The sequence below is a fragment of the Carcharodon carcharias genome, chromosome 13, assembly GCF_017639515.1.
Source record: "Carcharodon carcharias isolate sCarCar2 chromosome 13, sCarCar2.pri, whole genome shotgun sequence".
NCBI lineage: Eukaryota > Metazoa > Chordata > Chondrichthyes > Lamniformes > Lamnidae > Carcharodon > Carcharodon carcharias.
Window position 1 is genome coordinate 2202775 of NC_054479.1, and position 15277 is coordinate 2218051.

Consider the following 15277-nt stretch of genomic DNA (forward strand, 5'->3'; position numbering starts at 1 on the left):
ACATCCTTTTGACGTCCACCTTGTCGAGGCTGTTCAGGATCATGTACACTTCAATCAAATCACCCCTCATTCTTCTAAACTCCAGTGGAAACAAGCCCAGCCTGTCCAACCTTTTCTCATAAGACAACCCACTCATTCCAAGTGTCAATCTAATAAACCTCCTTTGAACTGCCTTAATGCATTTACACCCTGCTTTAAATAGGGAGACCAAAACTGCGCACAGTATTCAAGGTGCGGTCCTATAACTGAAACATAACATCCTTACTTTTATAAAAGCAAAAAACTGCGGATGCTGGAAATCCAAAACAAAAATACCTGGAAGCACTCAGGTCTGGCAGCATCTGCGGAGGGGAGCACAGTTAACGTTTCGAGTCTGTATGACTTCAGAATTAAGGAACAATAGAAAAGAGGTGGTTTAAACCAGCTTATATTTCACCTCTTTTCTATTGTTCCTTCGTTCTATTGAAGAGTCATACGGACTCGAAACGTTAACTGTGCTCCTCTCCGCAGATGCTGTCAGTCCTGCTGAGTTTTTCCAGGTATTTTTGTTTTTGTTTATCCTTACTTTTATGTTCAATCTCCCTCATAATAAAGGATAGCTTTCCATTAGCCTTCTTAATTACTTGCTGTACCTGCACACCAACTTTTTGTAATTTATGTACTAGCACACCTCGATCCCTCTGCACCTCAGAATTATGCAGCCGTTCTCCATTTATGTAACACTCTGCTTTTTTATTCTTCCTGCCAAAGTGAACAACTTCACATTTTCCCACATAAAACTCCGTTTGCCAGACCTTTGCCCACTCACTGAACCTATCTATATCCATCTGTAACCTCCTCATGTCCTCTTCGCAACATACTTTCCTTTGTGTCATCTGCAAATTTAGCTACCATGCCATTGCTCCCCTCATCCAAGTCATTGATGTAAATCATTAAAAAGTTGAGGCCCCAGTACAGGCCCCTGTGAGACTCCATTTGTCACATCCTGCCAATCAGAAAAAGACCCTTTTATGCATACTCTCTGCATTCTGCTAGCCAGCCAGTCTTCTATCCATGATAATATGTTACCCACTATACCATGTGCTTTTATTTTCTGTAATAAACTTTGATGTGGCACCTTGTCAAATGCTTTCTGGAAATCCAAGTACAGTAGGTCTGCAGGCTCCCCTTTATCCACTGCGCAAGTTACTCCTTCAAAAAACTCCAATAAATTGGCTAAACATGATTTTCCTTTCACAAAACCGTGCTGACTCTTCCCTATTGCCTTGAGCTCTTCAGTGCCCAGCCATAACCTCCTCAATGATTGATTCTAATAACTTCCCTACGACAGACGTCGAGCTAATTGACCTATTGTTCTCTGTCTCCCTCCCTTTTGAATAGAGGGGTTATATTTGCTACTTTGCAATCTGATGGAACCTTTCCAGAATCTAGTGAATTTTGGAAAATTAACACCAGTGCATCAACTACCTTAGCCACCTCTTTTGAGACCCTAGGAGATAGTCCACTGGGACATGGAGACTTGCCAGCCTGCAGCTCCAATTTGCTCAGCACCATTTCTCTAGTGATTTCAAGTTCACCAAGTTCGTTTCTCCTGTTCACCAACTGATTTGCAGCTGTTACTGGAATGTTTTTTTGTATCCTCTATAGTGAACAGAGAAGCAAAATATTTGTTCATTTTTTCTACCATTTCCTTACTATCTACTATTAACTCCCCACTGTCACCCTGTAGAGGACCAACACTCACTTTACTTACACTTATCCTTTTTAAGTACCTGTAGAAACTCTTGCTATCTGTTTTTACATTTCTAGCTCGCTCCCTCTCCTACTCTAACTTCTTTGTCCTGATTAACCTTTTAGTCATTCTCTGCCATTCTTTATATTCTATCCAATCATCTGTCCTATCGCTCATCTTTGCAGAGTTGTATGCATTTTCCTTATGTTTGATGCTTTCCTTAATATCTCTAGTTAACCACAGATGGTGGGCCCTTCCCTTTATAATAGGAATGTACTTATTCTGAATACTCTGAAATATCCCCTTAAATGTCTGCCACTGCTTCTCTATTATCCATCCTCTAGCCTAGTTTCCCAGTTCACTTCAGCTAGCTCAGCTTTCATCCCCACATAGTTGCCTTTATTTAAGTTTAAGACACTAGTCTTAGATTCTTCTCCCTTTCAAACTGCATGTAAAATTCAATCATACTGTGGTTGCTGCTACCTAGGGGTGCATTTACTCTGAGGTCATTAATTAATCCTGTCATACTACACATTACCAAGTCTAATACAACCTACTCTTTGGTTGGTTCCAGAACATGCTGCTCTCAGAAAATATCTCGAAAGCATTCTAAGAACCCCTCATCCAGGCTGCTACTGCCAATCTGACTTTTCCAGTTTGTGTAGACTAAAATCACCCATGATTATTGCCGTCCCTTTTTCACCAACACACAATATTTTCTCTTGACTATTTTACCCTACACTGTGGCTACTGTTAGGGGGCCTGTAGACCACTCCCACTAATGACATTTTCCCCCTACTATTCCTCATCTCCAACCAAACCGATTTTATATCCTGATCTCCTGAACCAAGGTCATCTCTAACTATTGTACTAATGCCATCCTTGATTAACACTGTGACCCCTCCACCTTTACCTAGTTTCCTATTCTTGAATGTCATGTACCCCTCAATATTAAGGACCCAATGTTTGTCGTCCTTTAGCCACGTCTCTGTAATTGCTATCAGATCATATTTATTTACTTCAATGTGGGCCATCAATTCATTTACTTTGTTATGAATGCTATGTGCATTCAGATAAAGAGCTTTCAGTTTTGTCTTTTAGCCTTGTAACATCTCGGCTTGACTGTTGATGTATTCATACGTTTTTTTCCTCTGTCCCTTCCTGCCATTCCCTGACCCTCATTTCTCATTATTTTGCTCTCCTGGCTTGACTCTGCGCCTTGAATTGCTGACTGTACCCAAACTTGATCCCTCACCCCTCTTGTTTAATTTAAAGCCCTCTCTGTTTCCCTAATTATGTGATTTGCGAGGACACTTGTCCCAGCATGGTTCAGGTGTAAACCGTACAGCCCCCACTTTCCCCAGTACTGGTGCCAGTGCCCCATAAACCGGAACCCACTTCTCCCATACCTGTCTTTGAGCCACGCATTTTTGTCTCTAATAATGAAAGAAGTGGATGGATATGCTGATAAGGATATAGGAGGCCCTTCAACGCCGACATGGACCCTAATGGCAAAGCAAAATACTATGGATGCTGGAAATCTGAAATAAAAATAGATGATGTTGGAAATACTCGGCAGGTCAGGCAACATCTGTGGAGAGTGGGTTCACATTTCAGGTCAGTGACCTTTCATTAAAATTGGGAAAAGTTGGAAATAGGATTTTTGCAAGTGAAAGATATGAGTAGCAGGAGAAAGGGAAAAAAGGAAAGTCTGTGATGGGGTTGAAGATAGGAGAGATTAAATGTCATAAGGTTGGTGGTGTAAGGTAAAAGGGAATGGTAATGGGGCAAATCAAGAAACAAAAGGTGTGTACACAGGTGTGGATAGTAGTATGAATACCTCCGTTTGAGAGCAAAAACGAGAAAAATGAGCAAAAGTAAAATCCTCCGTTATGATCCCCATGGGGACTGATAACTTTTAAAAAGAAATTCAAACATCTAGTTAATAGCGTAACGGCTGACATGAGGCAATTTAACATTTTAATACATTTACTGTAACAAGCAAACTAAAAGCACTTTGACGAAAACTTATTTTTGTAGGCAACTTATATTTTAAACTACAAAATAGAACTTTTGACAGAACTTTTTAACACAACTGGAAAAAACCCACTATCAGGTATACATTACAGTGTCCTTAAATAGTCATTCAATTCCTGGAAAGTCAGCTCAAAATCAGTTTTGGCTCCCAAGAGTTCACATGCAAGCTTTCCTTTCTCAGCTTTAAATTTTTAACTCCAGAGCTAAGTTTAATGGTGTGACTTTTTCCAATGACTTATCCCTTTAGCTAAAACTAGGAAAATGTTCCAGCATTGATTTAACTCCTCATGAATTTGGGCTTTCCAATCTGTCTGTGATATTTTAGGAAAGCCTGTGACCCAATATCACAGTGACTTCCTCTTAACCCTTCCCATCTCAGAACCCATCACCATGGCAACATGAATAGCAGAGACCGTGTATCCAGGTAGAGATGCTGATTATCTATCCTCGAGACCCCAATTCTTTTATCTTGGAAGTAAGTGAGCAGTTTAAAGCACAACTGTTTATGACCTGACATTGTCAACACTTTTCTGTGACTTTGGGGCTCTGTCTACCCACTGTTAGCACACAGGCAACTGCCATTGCCTCGAAGTATAAAGATCTTGCACCTTCCAAGTAAAACAATCTGGGGCCCCCCTTTACTCTCTAACAATCAAACCACTTAGGCAGTCTTCTGAACAGACCCCTTCATTTTACCTTAAATTAAAGACACAGTCCCAAAACATCATAACCTTATTGTTATTGGTGTCCACCCACCTCTGGAGTTGATGGCCTCCATCCAGGCTGTATATCACTTCTATCGTCTGCTGTGGCTGTAGAGGCCGATTTGTGAGTGGCAGTCCCTTCTGCAGCTGGCACAGATAAATAGTATTGAACCATGGCTGACTTTTTTTCCCTTCCAGCAGGTGCTTTTTTCTGCCATCTGGTCATTTCTTTTTTCCTCTGCTTTTCCTACGCCCTTCCTGACTTTTGTTTGTTTGTTTGTTTCCATCTTAACTATCTTATATACCTCACTTAACGTCTGGAAAGGAAACAAAATGGGGTTTGAGTTTACAATCTGAAATTGTTGAACTCAATGTTGAGTATGGAAGGCTGTAAAGTGCCTAATTGAAAGATGAGGTGCTGTTCCTAAAGCTTACATTGAACTTCAGTGGAACAATGCTGTCCTCACTTCCCAAGGCCCCAACTATCCTTCCAAAACAGTGAATTTTGTACTACCTTCAACTGTATTCACTGTTCACAATGCTTTCTCCTCTACATTGAGGAGACCAAATGCAAATTTGGTGACTGCTTTGCAGAACTCTTCTATTCAGTCTGAAAGTGTGACCCCCACCTTTTCACCTTGTTCTCATGTTGAGCTCTATCATTAACATCGAGTGTTAACTGTTTTACACTCCACAGGTAGATGATGTTGCCTGATCTGAGTTATTTTTGCATTTTCTGTTTTTAGTCCAGCCTAGACCAGTTGGGCTGATTGGCCTGTTTCTGTGCTGTCAGCTGGTGGTAACTTCCAGCTAGAACTATGGAGTTCCTTGGATTCTTTTAAGAAACAATTAGGAAAAAGTGAGTGGTCAGAGCAAAGATGCTTTGAAATCTAAACCTAGGGAATGAGAACACAAGGAGAAAGAAGTCATTTTCAGCTGTACAAAACCCTGGTTAAACTACACCTGGAGAACAGTTCTGGGCACCACACCTTAGTACTTAGAAGGTTTAAGGAGTGATTTGATCAGATTTAAAAAGATATTATGGGGAACTGATAGGGTAGATAAACATTTTCTGCTAGTTGGGGAGTCTAGGACTTGGGGGCTTTGTCAAAACAACTGAAACCAGACCTTTCAGAAGTGAAATTAGGAAAGATTTCTTCAACAAAGGTGCTAGAAATTTGGAACCATTTTCTGCAAATGGCAATTGATGCTAGATCAATTAATTTTAAAATGGAGATTGATAATTTGTTGTTCACGAAATGGATGGAGGGATATGGGTCAAAGGCAGGAAAATGGAGTTAGGTTAAAGGCAGCCATCATCTCACTGAATGGTGGAACAGGTTCAGGGTGAAACCACCTGTGTTCCAATGTTCCTATGCTCAAGTTGGGTGAATTTAAAATAGGTTAATTAAAATGGTCTCACCGATTGTCTTTGAAATCTTTGAATTGTATACTTGGGCATTGGTTATACCTTCCATGAGAGAAGTACCATTTGTGCCACACAAATTCCAGGCAGTGACCATTTCCACCAAGAAAGAATCTTACCATCTCCCCATGACGTTGAATGCCATTACCATCGCTGAATCCCCCACTATTAACACCTGGGGGTTATCGACCAGAAACTGAACTGGACCAGCCTTATGAATACTGCAGCTACAAGAGCAGGTCAGTGGTTAAGAATTCTGCAACAAGTAACTCACCACCTGACTGCCCAAAGTTTGCTGACTATCTACAAGGCACAAGTTGGGACTGTGATGGAATATCCTTCTTGCCTGGATGAGTGCAGCTCCAACAACATTCAAAGCTTGACCCCACCCAGGACAAAGCAGTCTGCTTGATTGGTACTCCATCCACTATCTTAAACATTCCCTCCGTCACCAACATAGCGGCAGCAACATGAACCATCTACAAGATGCATTGCAGCAACTCATCAAGGTTGCTTCGACAGTACTTTACAAACCTGTGACCTTACCACCTAGAAGGACAAGGACAGCAGATACATGGCAATACCACCACTGCAAGTTCCCCTCCAAGCCACCCACTACCCTGACTTAGAACTATATTGCTGTTCCCACTGTCACTCGATAAAAATCCTGGAACTCCCTAATAGAGTTCTGTACCTGTACCACATCGACTGCAGTGTTCAAGAAGGTGGCTCATCACCACATTCTCAAGGGCAGTTGTATGGATGGGCAATGAAAGTTGGCTGAGACAGTGATGCCCACATCCCATAAATGAATATTAAAAAGAAAAGGCACTAACTGCAAGTTGATGTGAGCTGAAAGGACTCATATGGTTTCTCTTTAGGCCTACACCTCCCCAGTAGGCTTCGTTATGGAAGAATGTCATTGTACTCCGAACCCATAGTTCCAGTAAAGTTGAAAAAACATAGGTTTATCATTATAGAAAGTAAGATGTAGCAAGTTTAATACTAGCAATATTTCTCTTTGGTTATAAATTAGTACCACTACCAACACAGTGTAATGTCTGTTAGTGTTGTACTTTTTTATTTAAATATAAAGATACACTTGAAATGCACCTTGCACACTGGATTCTTCCAGCAAGTTCATTGATGCATTTGAAATGGGGTAGAATTTGTTTAGGTGGTTGAAGAATCTCTGTGGAATGATTTTAAAGAAAACTGAACCATTTTTAGAGTATGTCAATTTTTGATTTGCACGTTGGCCTATTTTATTCATTCACAGGATGTGGGCTTCTCTGGCTGGGCCAGCATTTATTGCCCATCCCTAGTTGCCCTTGAGAAGGTGGTGATGAGCTGCCTCCTTAAACCGCTGCAGTCCATGTGGTGTAGGTACACCCACAGTGCTGTTAGCAAGAGAGTTCCAGGATTTTGACCCAGCGATAGTGAAGGAACGGCGATATATTTCCAAATCAGGACGGTGAGTGCCTTGGAGGGGAACTTCCAGGTGGTGGTGTTCCCATCTATCTGCTGCTCTTGTCCTTCTAGGTGGTAGTGGTCGTGGGTTTTGAAGGTGCTCTCTAAGGACCCTCGGTGAATTCCTGCAGTGCGTCTTTTAGATGGTGCACACTGCTGCTACTGCCCGTTGGTGGTGGAGAGAGTGAATGTTTGTGGATGTGGTGCCAATCAAGTGGACTGCTTTGTCCTGGACGGTGTGGTGTCCAGTTTCTTCAATGTTGCAGGAGCAGCACTCATCCAGGCAAGTGGGGAGTATTCCATCACATCGCTGACTTGTGGCTTGTAGATGGTGGACAGGCTTTGGGGGGTCAGGAGGTGAGTTACTCGTTGCACGATTCCTAGCCTCTGACCTGCTCTTGTAGCCACAGTATTTATATGGCTAATTCAGCTTCTGGTCAATGGTAACCCCCAGGATGTTGAGAATGGGGATCAGTGATGGTAATGCCATTGAACATTAAGGGGCGATGATTGGATTCTCTCCTGTAGGAGATGGTCATTGCCTGACACTTGTGTGGCGTGAATGTTACTTGCGCCTTTTCAGTCCAAACCTGGACATCGTCCAGGTCTTGTTGCATTTGGACATGGACGCTTCAGTATCTGAGGTGTCGCGAATATCCCCACATTTGACCTTATGACGGAAGGAAGGTGATTGATGAAGTAGCTGAATGTGGTTGGGCTGAGGTCACTACCCTAAAGAACTCCTGCAGTGATGTCCTGGAGCTGAGCTGACTGACCTCCAAAAACCACAACCATCTTCCTTTGTGCTAGGTATGACTCCAACCAGCGGAGTTTTCCCACTGATTCCAATTGACTCTAGTTTTGCTAGGGCTCCTTGATACCGCACTCGGTCAAATGCTGCCTGTATCAAGGGCAGTCACTCTCACCTCACCTTGGGAGTTCAGCTTTTTTGTCCATTTTTGAACCAAGGCTGTAATGAGGTCAGGAGCTGAGTGGCCCTGGCGGAACACCCAAACTGGGCATCAGTGAACAGATTATTGCTGAACAAGTGCTACTTGATGGCACTGTTGATGACCCCTTCCATTACTTTACTGATGATGCAGAGTAAACTAATGGGGCGGTAATTGGCTGGGTCGGATTTGTCCTGCTTTTTGTGTACAGGACATACTTGGGCAATTTTCCACATAGCTGGGTAGATGCCAGTGTTGGAGCTGTACTGGAACAGCTTGGCTAGGGGCGCAGCAAGTCCTGGAGCACAAGTCTTCAGTACTATTGCCGGAATGTTGTCGGGGCCCATTGCGTATTCAGTGCCTTCAGCTGATATGATATCACGAGGAGTGAATCGGCTAGCTGAAGACTGGCTTCCGTGATGCTGCGGACCTCCAAAGGAGGCCGAGATGGATCATCCACACAGCACTTCTGGCTGAAGATTGCTGCGAATACTTCAGCCTTATCTTTTGCACTGATGTGCTGGGCTCCTCCATCATTGAGGATGGGGATATTTGTGGAGCCGCCACCTCCAGTGAGTTATTTAATTGTCCACCAACATTCACAACTGGATGTGGCAGGACTGCAAAGCTTGGATCTGATCTGTTGGTTGTGGGATCGCTTAGCTCTGTCTATCACTTGCTGCTGCACGCAAGTAGTCCTGTTTTATAGTTTCACCAGGTTGGCAGCTTATTTTTAGGTATGCCTGGTGCTGCTCCTGGCATGCCCTCCTGCACTCTTCATTGAACCAGGGTTGATCCCCTGGCTTGATGGTAATGGTAGAGTGGGTGATATGCTGGGCCATGAGGAACATAGATTGTGTTCGAGTACACTTCTGCTGTTGCTGATGGCCCACTGCGCCTCGAGGATGCCCAGTCTTGAGTTCTAAGTCTGTTTGAAATCTATCCCATTTAACATTGTAGTAGTGCCACACAACACAATGGAGGGTATTCTCAATTTGAAGGTGGGACTTTTTGTCTCCACAATGACTGTGCAGTGGTCACTTCTACCGATATTGTCATGGACAGATGCATCTGTGGCAGGCAGGTGAGGATGAGGAATGTTTTTCTCTCTTGGTTCCCTCGCCACATGCCGCAGACCCAGTCTGGCAGCTATGTCATTTAAGATTCGGTTTGTGGTGGCGCTACCGAGCCACTCTTGATGTGCCCCACCCAGAGAACATTCTGTGCCCTTGCCACCTTCAGTGCTTCCTCCAAGTGATGTTTAACATGGAGGAGCACTGATTCATCAGCTGAAGGAAGGCGGTACGTGATAATCAACAGGAGGCTTCCTTGCCATGTTTGACCTTATGCCCTGAGACTCCATGTTGAGGACTCCCAGGGCAACTCATTCCTGAATATACCACTATGACGCCACCTCTGCTGGGTCTGTCCTGCTGGTGGGACAGGACATACCCAGGGATGGTAATGGTGGAGCCTGGGACATTATCAAAAGATATGATTCCGTGAGGATTAGTCTGAGACAGCTCTCCCAATTTTGGCACTAGCCCCAGATGTTAGTAAGGAGGACTTTGCAGGGTTGACAGGGCTGCAATTGCTGCTGTCGTTTCTGGTTGATGCCGGGTGGTCCGTCTGATTTCATTGCTTTTTTTGTGTCTTTGTAGCAGTTTGTAACAACTGAGTCAGTTGGGCGAGGACGACAGATTTCCTTTCCTAACCTGTTTTTTTTTTTTCAACCATCGACAATGGTTTCATGGTCATCTTTGGTCATCTTTTCATTCCAGATTTTTATTGAATTCAAATTCCACCAGCTGCTGAGGTGGGATTTGAACCTGGGTCCCCAGAGCATTACCCTGGGTCTCTGGATTATTTGTTCAGCGACAATGCCACTACACCATTGCCTCCCCCGGGAGTATTTCTATTGGAGCAGAGATAGCGAAGATGTGGGAGAGGTCAGGAGAAATTTATTTGTCGGGTGTTGGAGCAGGAAATGCTTTACTGCAGGTGGTTGATTCACCATGGATGAAGAACCGTTATTAAGCAAACATTTAGTTGAAGCAACTCTTGGGGGGACATGGAGGAATACGATTATTTTTGGATTTCTCTAACAAAAGCCAACATAGGCACACTTGTGCTTTAAATGCTTATGGTTCCATAGATAAGGTCACCTTAGTAACTTGGGTTGGATGCACTTGAATATATTGTGGTCAGTCATTTTCAGCTTGCCCTTCCTATGTAGCATGTTGCCCCTTGTTTTGAAGCGTTTCATAGTTATTCAACACCTCCAGATCTGGTGCTTCATTTTGATGATGGTGACTTCACTAGCCTTGGCTGTTGTTGAAATCTGAGCTAGGTTATGCTGTGCCCATGGTAATTTTGTTGAGGTTGTTTGTCCCTAATGATGGATCACCTTTTCAAAGTTTAGCAAAGTTCTTTCCCTTTTTCGCGATAAAAGGTGGCACAATTCACACTCTTCAGAACTGTGGCATTTGTATACTTGGGCTTTTTGAATATTGTAGGATTTTGTGTCGTCCTGACCTTGACACCGGATTTCATTTTATCAGGTTTTATATTTCCACCAATTGTTTGTCACAATTCGGATTGAACCAGAGCACTCATTTTGTATACTCTTTGCCGAGAGTTGGTGTGCCCTCTTCAGTGTTCTGATTGAGTGGTCTTTTCAATCAAATGTAACCTGTGCCAATATTTGGCAAGGTTGTGTTAGCAGCAGCGCTCTTTGTTTTACACTTGTTCTTAGTGTCCTTAGAGTTTGACATTGGAGACTAGCAGTGCAGTGTCTGTGATGCTTGACTAGTGTTCAAATCCTTCAGTCACTTGATATCTGATGGACTTTGAGGTACTTTGTGCTGTGATTGTGTCCAGCATTTATTGATCTAGTTTTCTGATCCAGGCACAGCTCTGGTGATTTTTTTTTTGCACCAAACAGATCATGTTACTTTATAGAGATGAAATTGAGCAGATGCCAGTTCTTGGACTAAGGGTCAATTCACAATGTGCTATGTGTCGCTTGCTTGAGAAATTATTAATGAAGTTATCTTTGATGCAATTTGTTCTAGGAGCGTTGGTCTTCCTGAAATTTAGGGACAATGACATCTCCCCTCCAGGAGGACCCTTTCTTACCCATGCCTAAAGTCTCAAGGACTATTAATTTAACTCTTGATGGTGTTTTAGTCAGCCTTGCCTCAGTAGTAGTGCCCCCACCTCTGACTCAAGCCAGCTCTAGATAGCTGAGCCATAACACTATTTAAAGCAGCAGGAAATTCTTTCCACTTTCCCAGCCAACAATTATCTCTCAACCAATTTCGCATAAACAAATTATTTGGTCATTTCTTAGTGGCTGTTCATGGGATCTTACTGTGCACAAATTGATTGCCATGTTTCCCCACAGAAGTGCTTCATTGAATCTGTAGAGCACCTTGGGATGTCATAAAGTTGTGGATAAATGTGGTGATCACATCATCTAGAACATGGTAGTGGCATAGATCTTCTGATTTTATCAGGCATTTGCTGATGTTGTTTGGCAAGCTACGTTGATGCCATTGTGAATTGCAATACTATATCAGCAGAAGGTTTAGTGACAATCTTCTACCAGGTGTGTGTGTGTCTTTGTACAGCAATATTTGATGCCTTAAAACAGCCTTTAAGCTGCTGGCATATGTCTACATTATTGTTTTTAAATTGTGGCTGTCTAGTGACATTTTGATATTCCATAAAGCCGCTGGGTATAGCCCTTTAGGATATGGTGGGAATCGTGGTGTTTTCACACAGCTTGCAGTCAAGTGGACATGAGATTTGGTGGGGATATTTTGATTATCATTGGTCATCAAACTGAACTGTGCTGTGAGTTAGTATGTATAGGATCTTTGGTAATGCTTTGAAAATCTACCCTTCTGGTATAAACTTGTTTCCTGAAGGCTTCTTAAGCTGAAAGGAATTGGAATGGTTAACATTTGGGTCTGCTGGGACTGATGGTAACCATGTGAGCTTTAGCTCACTGGTGGTTGTCTTTGCTGTCAGAATGTTGTGGGTTCAAGTCCCACACCAGGCCTTAAACACAGAATCTAGATTGACACCTGAGTGCTGTACTGAGGCATTGCTGCATTGTTGGTACTGCCAGCTTTGAAATGAGACATAAGACCTGTTATATTCAAAAAGGAGCTGGAGGTGTTCTCCTAATATCATACTAATATTTATCTCTGAAACTATATCCAAGACAGATGATGGGGGGCATGCATCACATTGAACCCGCTGTCACTAAATTGTCTGCAAAACCATTGATTGCATACTGAAGCAATTCATTGGCGGTGGAAAACTTTGCATTGTGTAGGACTATTGAAAGGCCTCTTCAAATGAAAGTTTGCTCTTTCAGTTTAGAGGAGAGAATGGTTGATACATGAGCCAACTGTGCCCTACTTTTCATTGCTGTAGCTCTTATCCCAGTTGCTGTTCAGTGAAAGCAGCAATTTGACTGAAGACCAGTATTGAAATTTGCAATAACAGCAGTCCTGAATTGATGTGGCTTGTTTGTATAATTTTTTGAAACCAATTGATGAGCGATCAGATTGAAGTTCCTGTGGGGTTTTCCATTAAAGTGAGAGGTATATTGTGCTTTTGTGCCAATGTAAGTTACTTTGAGATGACTGACAGTGAGAACAGTTTTTCATCCTTGGGGTATGGGTTTGAATTTAACACTGGGTTGTGGGATAAAAGTCTCTATTCATTTTAAGTGCCCTGGATGAAAGGAGTTAGGTGAACTAAACTTTTTAATTGCACATATGAACCTATAGCAAAAAAAGAACCATAAGTTAACACTAACTTCCTATTGTCTGAAGATTGCAGGTAGGTGGTGTGGACAATGGAAAGGAAATGAATGCTGTTTTAAACTGGGATTAAAAAATATTGTTGGGATGGAATAAAGAGAACTTTTGAGACTCTGAACTGTACTGTACACAGTCACCAAAGCGGACTCGTTCCATTCTTTTGAATGAGACCTTGACGTAATGTGATCACCAAAAAAAATGGGTAATTGTAGATAGTTGTCAAGTAAAATGTAACCTGTTGTAACAGCTTTATTTTGGAATTGCTTTTAGTGCGTGGTTATTGGTCTACAATCCACTGGAGAAGCAAGAACCCTTGAAGCCCTGGAGGAGGGTGGTGGTGAACTGAATGATTTTGTTTCAACTGCTAAGTATGTTTACACAGTATAACTGTCTGTAGTTGTAAATTTTCAATAACGTTTTTGAAATGCATCAATAGCTGTCCTAATTTCTATATAAAAAATTAACTAGCAACTCAAGTATTCTTCTTTATAAATTGAATATAAGAGTTAATCTGTTGAATTGAAATTTTATTCTGCTGTCATTGCCAACTAGAATTTCACTTGTTTGCTGCATTTGGTTCAATATGTAAATAAATAAGGCAAGGAAGGAAAACTTTGTATGCAAGGTTGAAGACTAAGTTTATTGTTTCTGGAAATGCTTCATTAATTGGCTGGAAAGCCCTTTGGGATTTCCAGATGCCATCAGACTTTATCTATATAAATGTATTTTTTATAAAAGTTCTGAAGAAACGGCAGGCATAAAAACGTAAGTAAAGATTTTTAAATGTTGACAGTTGAGTATGGTTTTTGTTTGAATAGTGTTGTATTCAAAGACCCTTTTGAAATTTTTCTCATTGGCCCCTGTCAAACATTTGAACGTTGTATTGTCCATGTTGGATTGCTGGTTCATTTGGACAATTTATGAATGTGAGATAGTCTTAGTCTTGCTAACAATTACTGCAGGTAATCTGTACTAAGGTTATTACAAAATCTGGCCATTTGATATATTGTAGCTACATATTCTCTTTTACCCTAAGTTTCCCTTTTGTTATACATGGGAAGGTCTGAAGCTCATTGACGCCCAGGGATCAACCTAACCACAAACAGGACCTGGTCACTTATGTGCACTATTGCAAAAACGTTTTAGAAAGACTTATTTGTGTAGCGGCTTTCTCAATTTCAGGATGTCCCAAAACGCTTTCCAGCCGCTTAAGTACTTTTTTTGAAGTTAATTCACTGTTGACAGAAATGTGGGTGCCAATTTCTGTATAGTGAAAGAAAAATCTTCTGGTGGTTCAGGTTTTAAACAGAAGATCATGAAGTTAATCATTAAGCAGCATGTTTTCTATTTGTAGCTTGAAGTGCGTAAATATATATTTTGTATTTGTATTTTAAAAACAATTTATTTTGGTAAGGCTAACTCCATGGCAGGGTCAGGGTCATACTGACCAGGAAAGATGCATATTTCATCTGTACTGAGTTTGCTGTTCTCTGCTTAGATGATTGTTGGTACTCCAGTTAGCCTAACTGTCCAAGGAGTAGAGAAAGTAATTGAATGTACCCAACCCTGATCATTATTCACCGAATCCTCCTGGAAAGTGCATGGATTAGGACAGGATTGGGCTTGGACCCTAGGACAAATAGCTTGCCCACTCAGCACTGTAATGTATGTTAGAGTAATGGAGCCGATAATGCCTGTAGAACTTGTGGTAGGAGGAAACTTAAAATCTGTTCAGATTGAAGAACGTAGGACAATTGTTTAATTCTATATCAAAATTAGTTGATTATTTTATATTCGTGCTAATTATTTAATATCTGGTCTATTTAATTGACAGTTCTCAGCATTAACAAACTGCTGTTGACCACAACTTAAAACAATGTTTTAATCATTTCAGAGGAGTCCTTCAGTCTTTGGTTGAGAAACACTTCCCAGCACCTGACAGAAAGAAACTGTACAGTTTGTTGGGGATAGATATGAGTGTGCCCAGCAATCATGACTCTCCCATTGATAGTCCATCAAGACAGAGCAAAGGAAAGAAAAGAAAAGGTACAAACTTTCTCTCTCCATATTGCTGATTGTGATACTGAGCACTTCATCCCATGTGGCTGCCAGTGGAAACA

The 15277-nt window shown here is 41.8% G+C and overlaps 1 protein-coding gene across 6 annotated transcripts in view; it reads left to right on the forward strand.

The window, feature by feature from the left end:
* Window positions 1-15277, forward strand: part of sbno1 (strawberry notch homolog 1 (Drosophila)) — a 148518-nt gene that overhangs the window by 67074 nt on the left and 66167 nt on the right. For all 6 annotated transcript variants that reach the window (XM_041202788.1, XM_041202785.1, XM_041202786.1 and 3 more), the window contains 2 exons: window positions 13428-13525; window positions 15052-15203. In XM_041202788.1, coding sequence (XP_041058722.1) covers window positions 13428-13525; window positions 15052-15203 — 250 coding nt within the window. The remainder of the gene's footprint in view (window positions 1-13427; window positions 13526-15051; window positions 15204-15277) is intronic.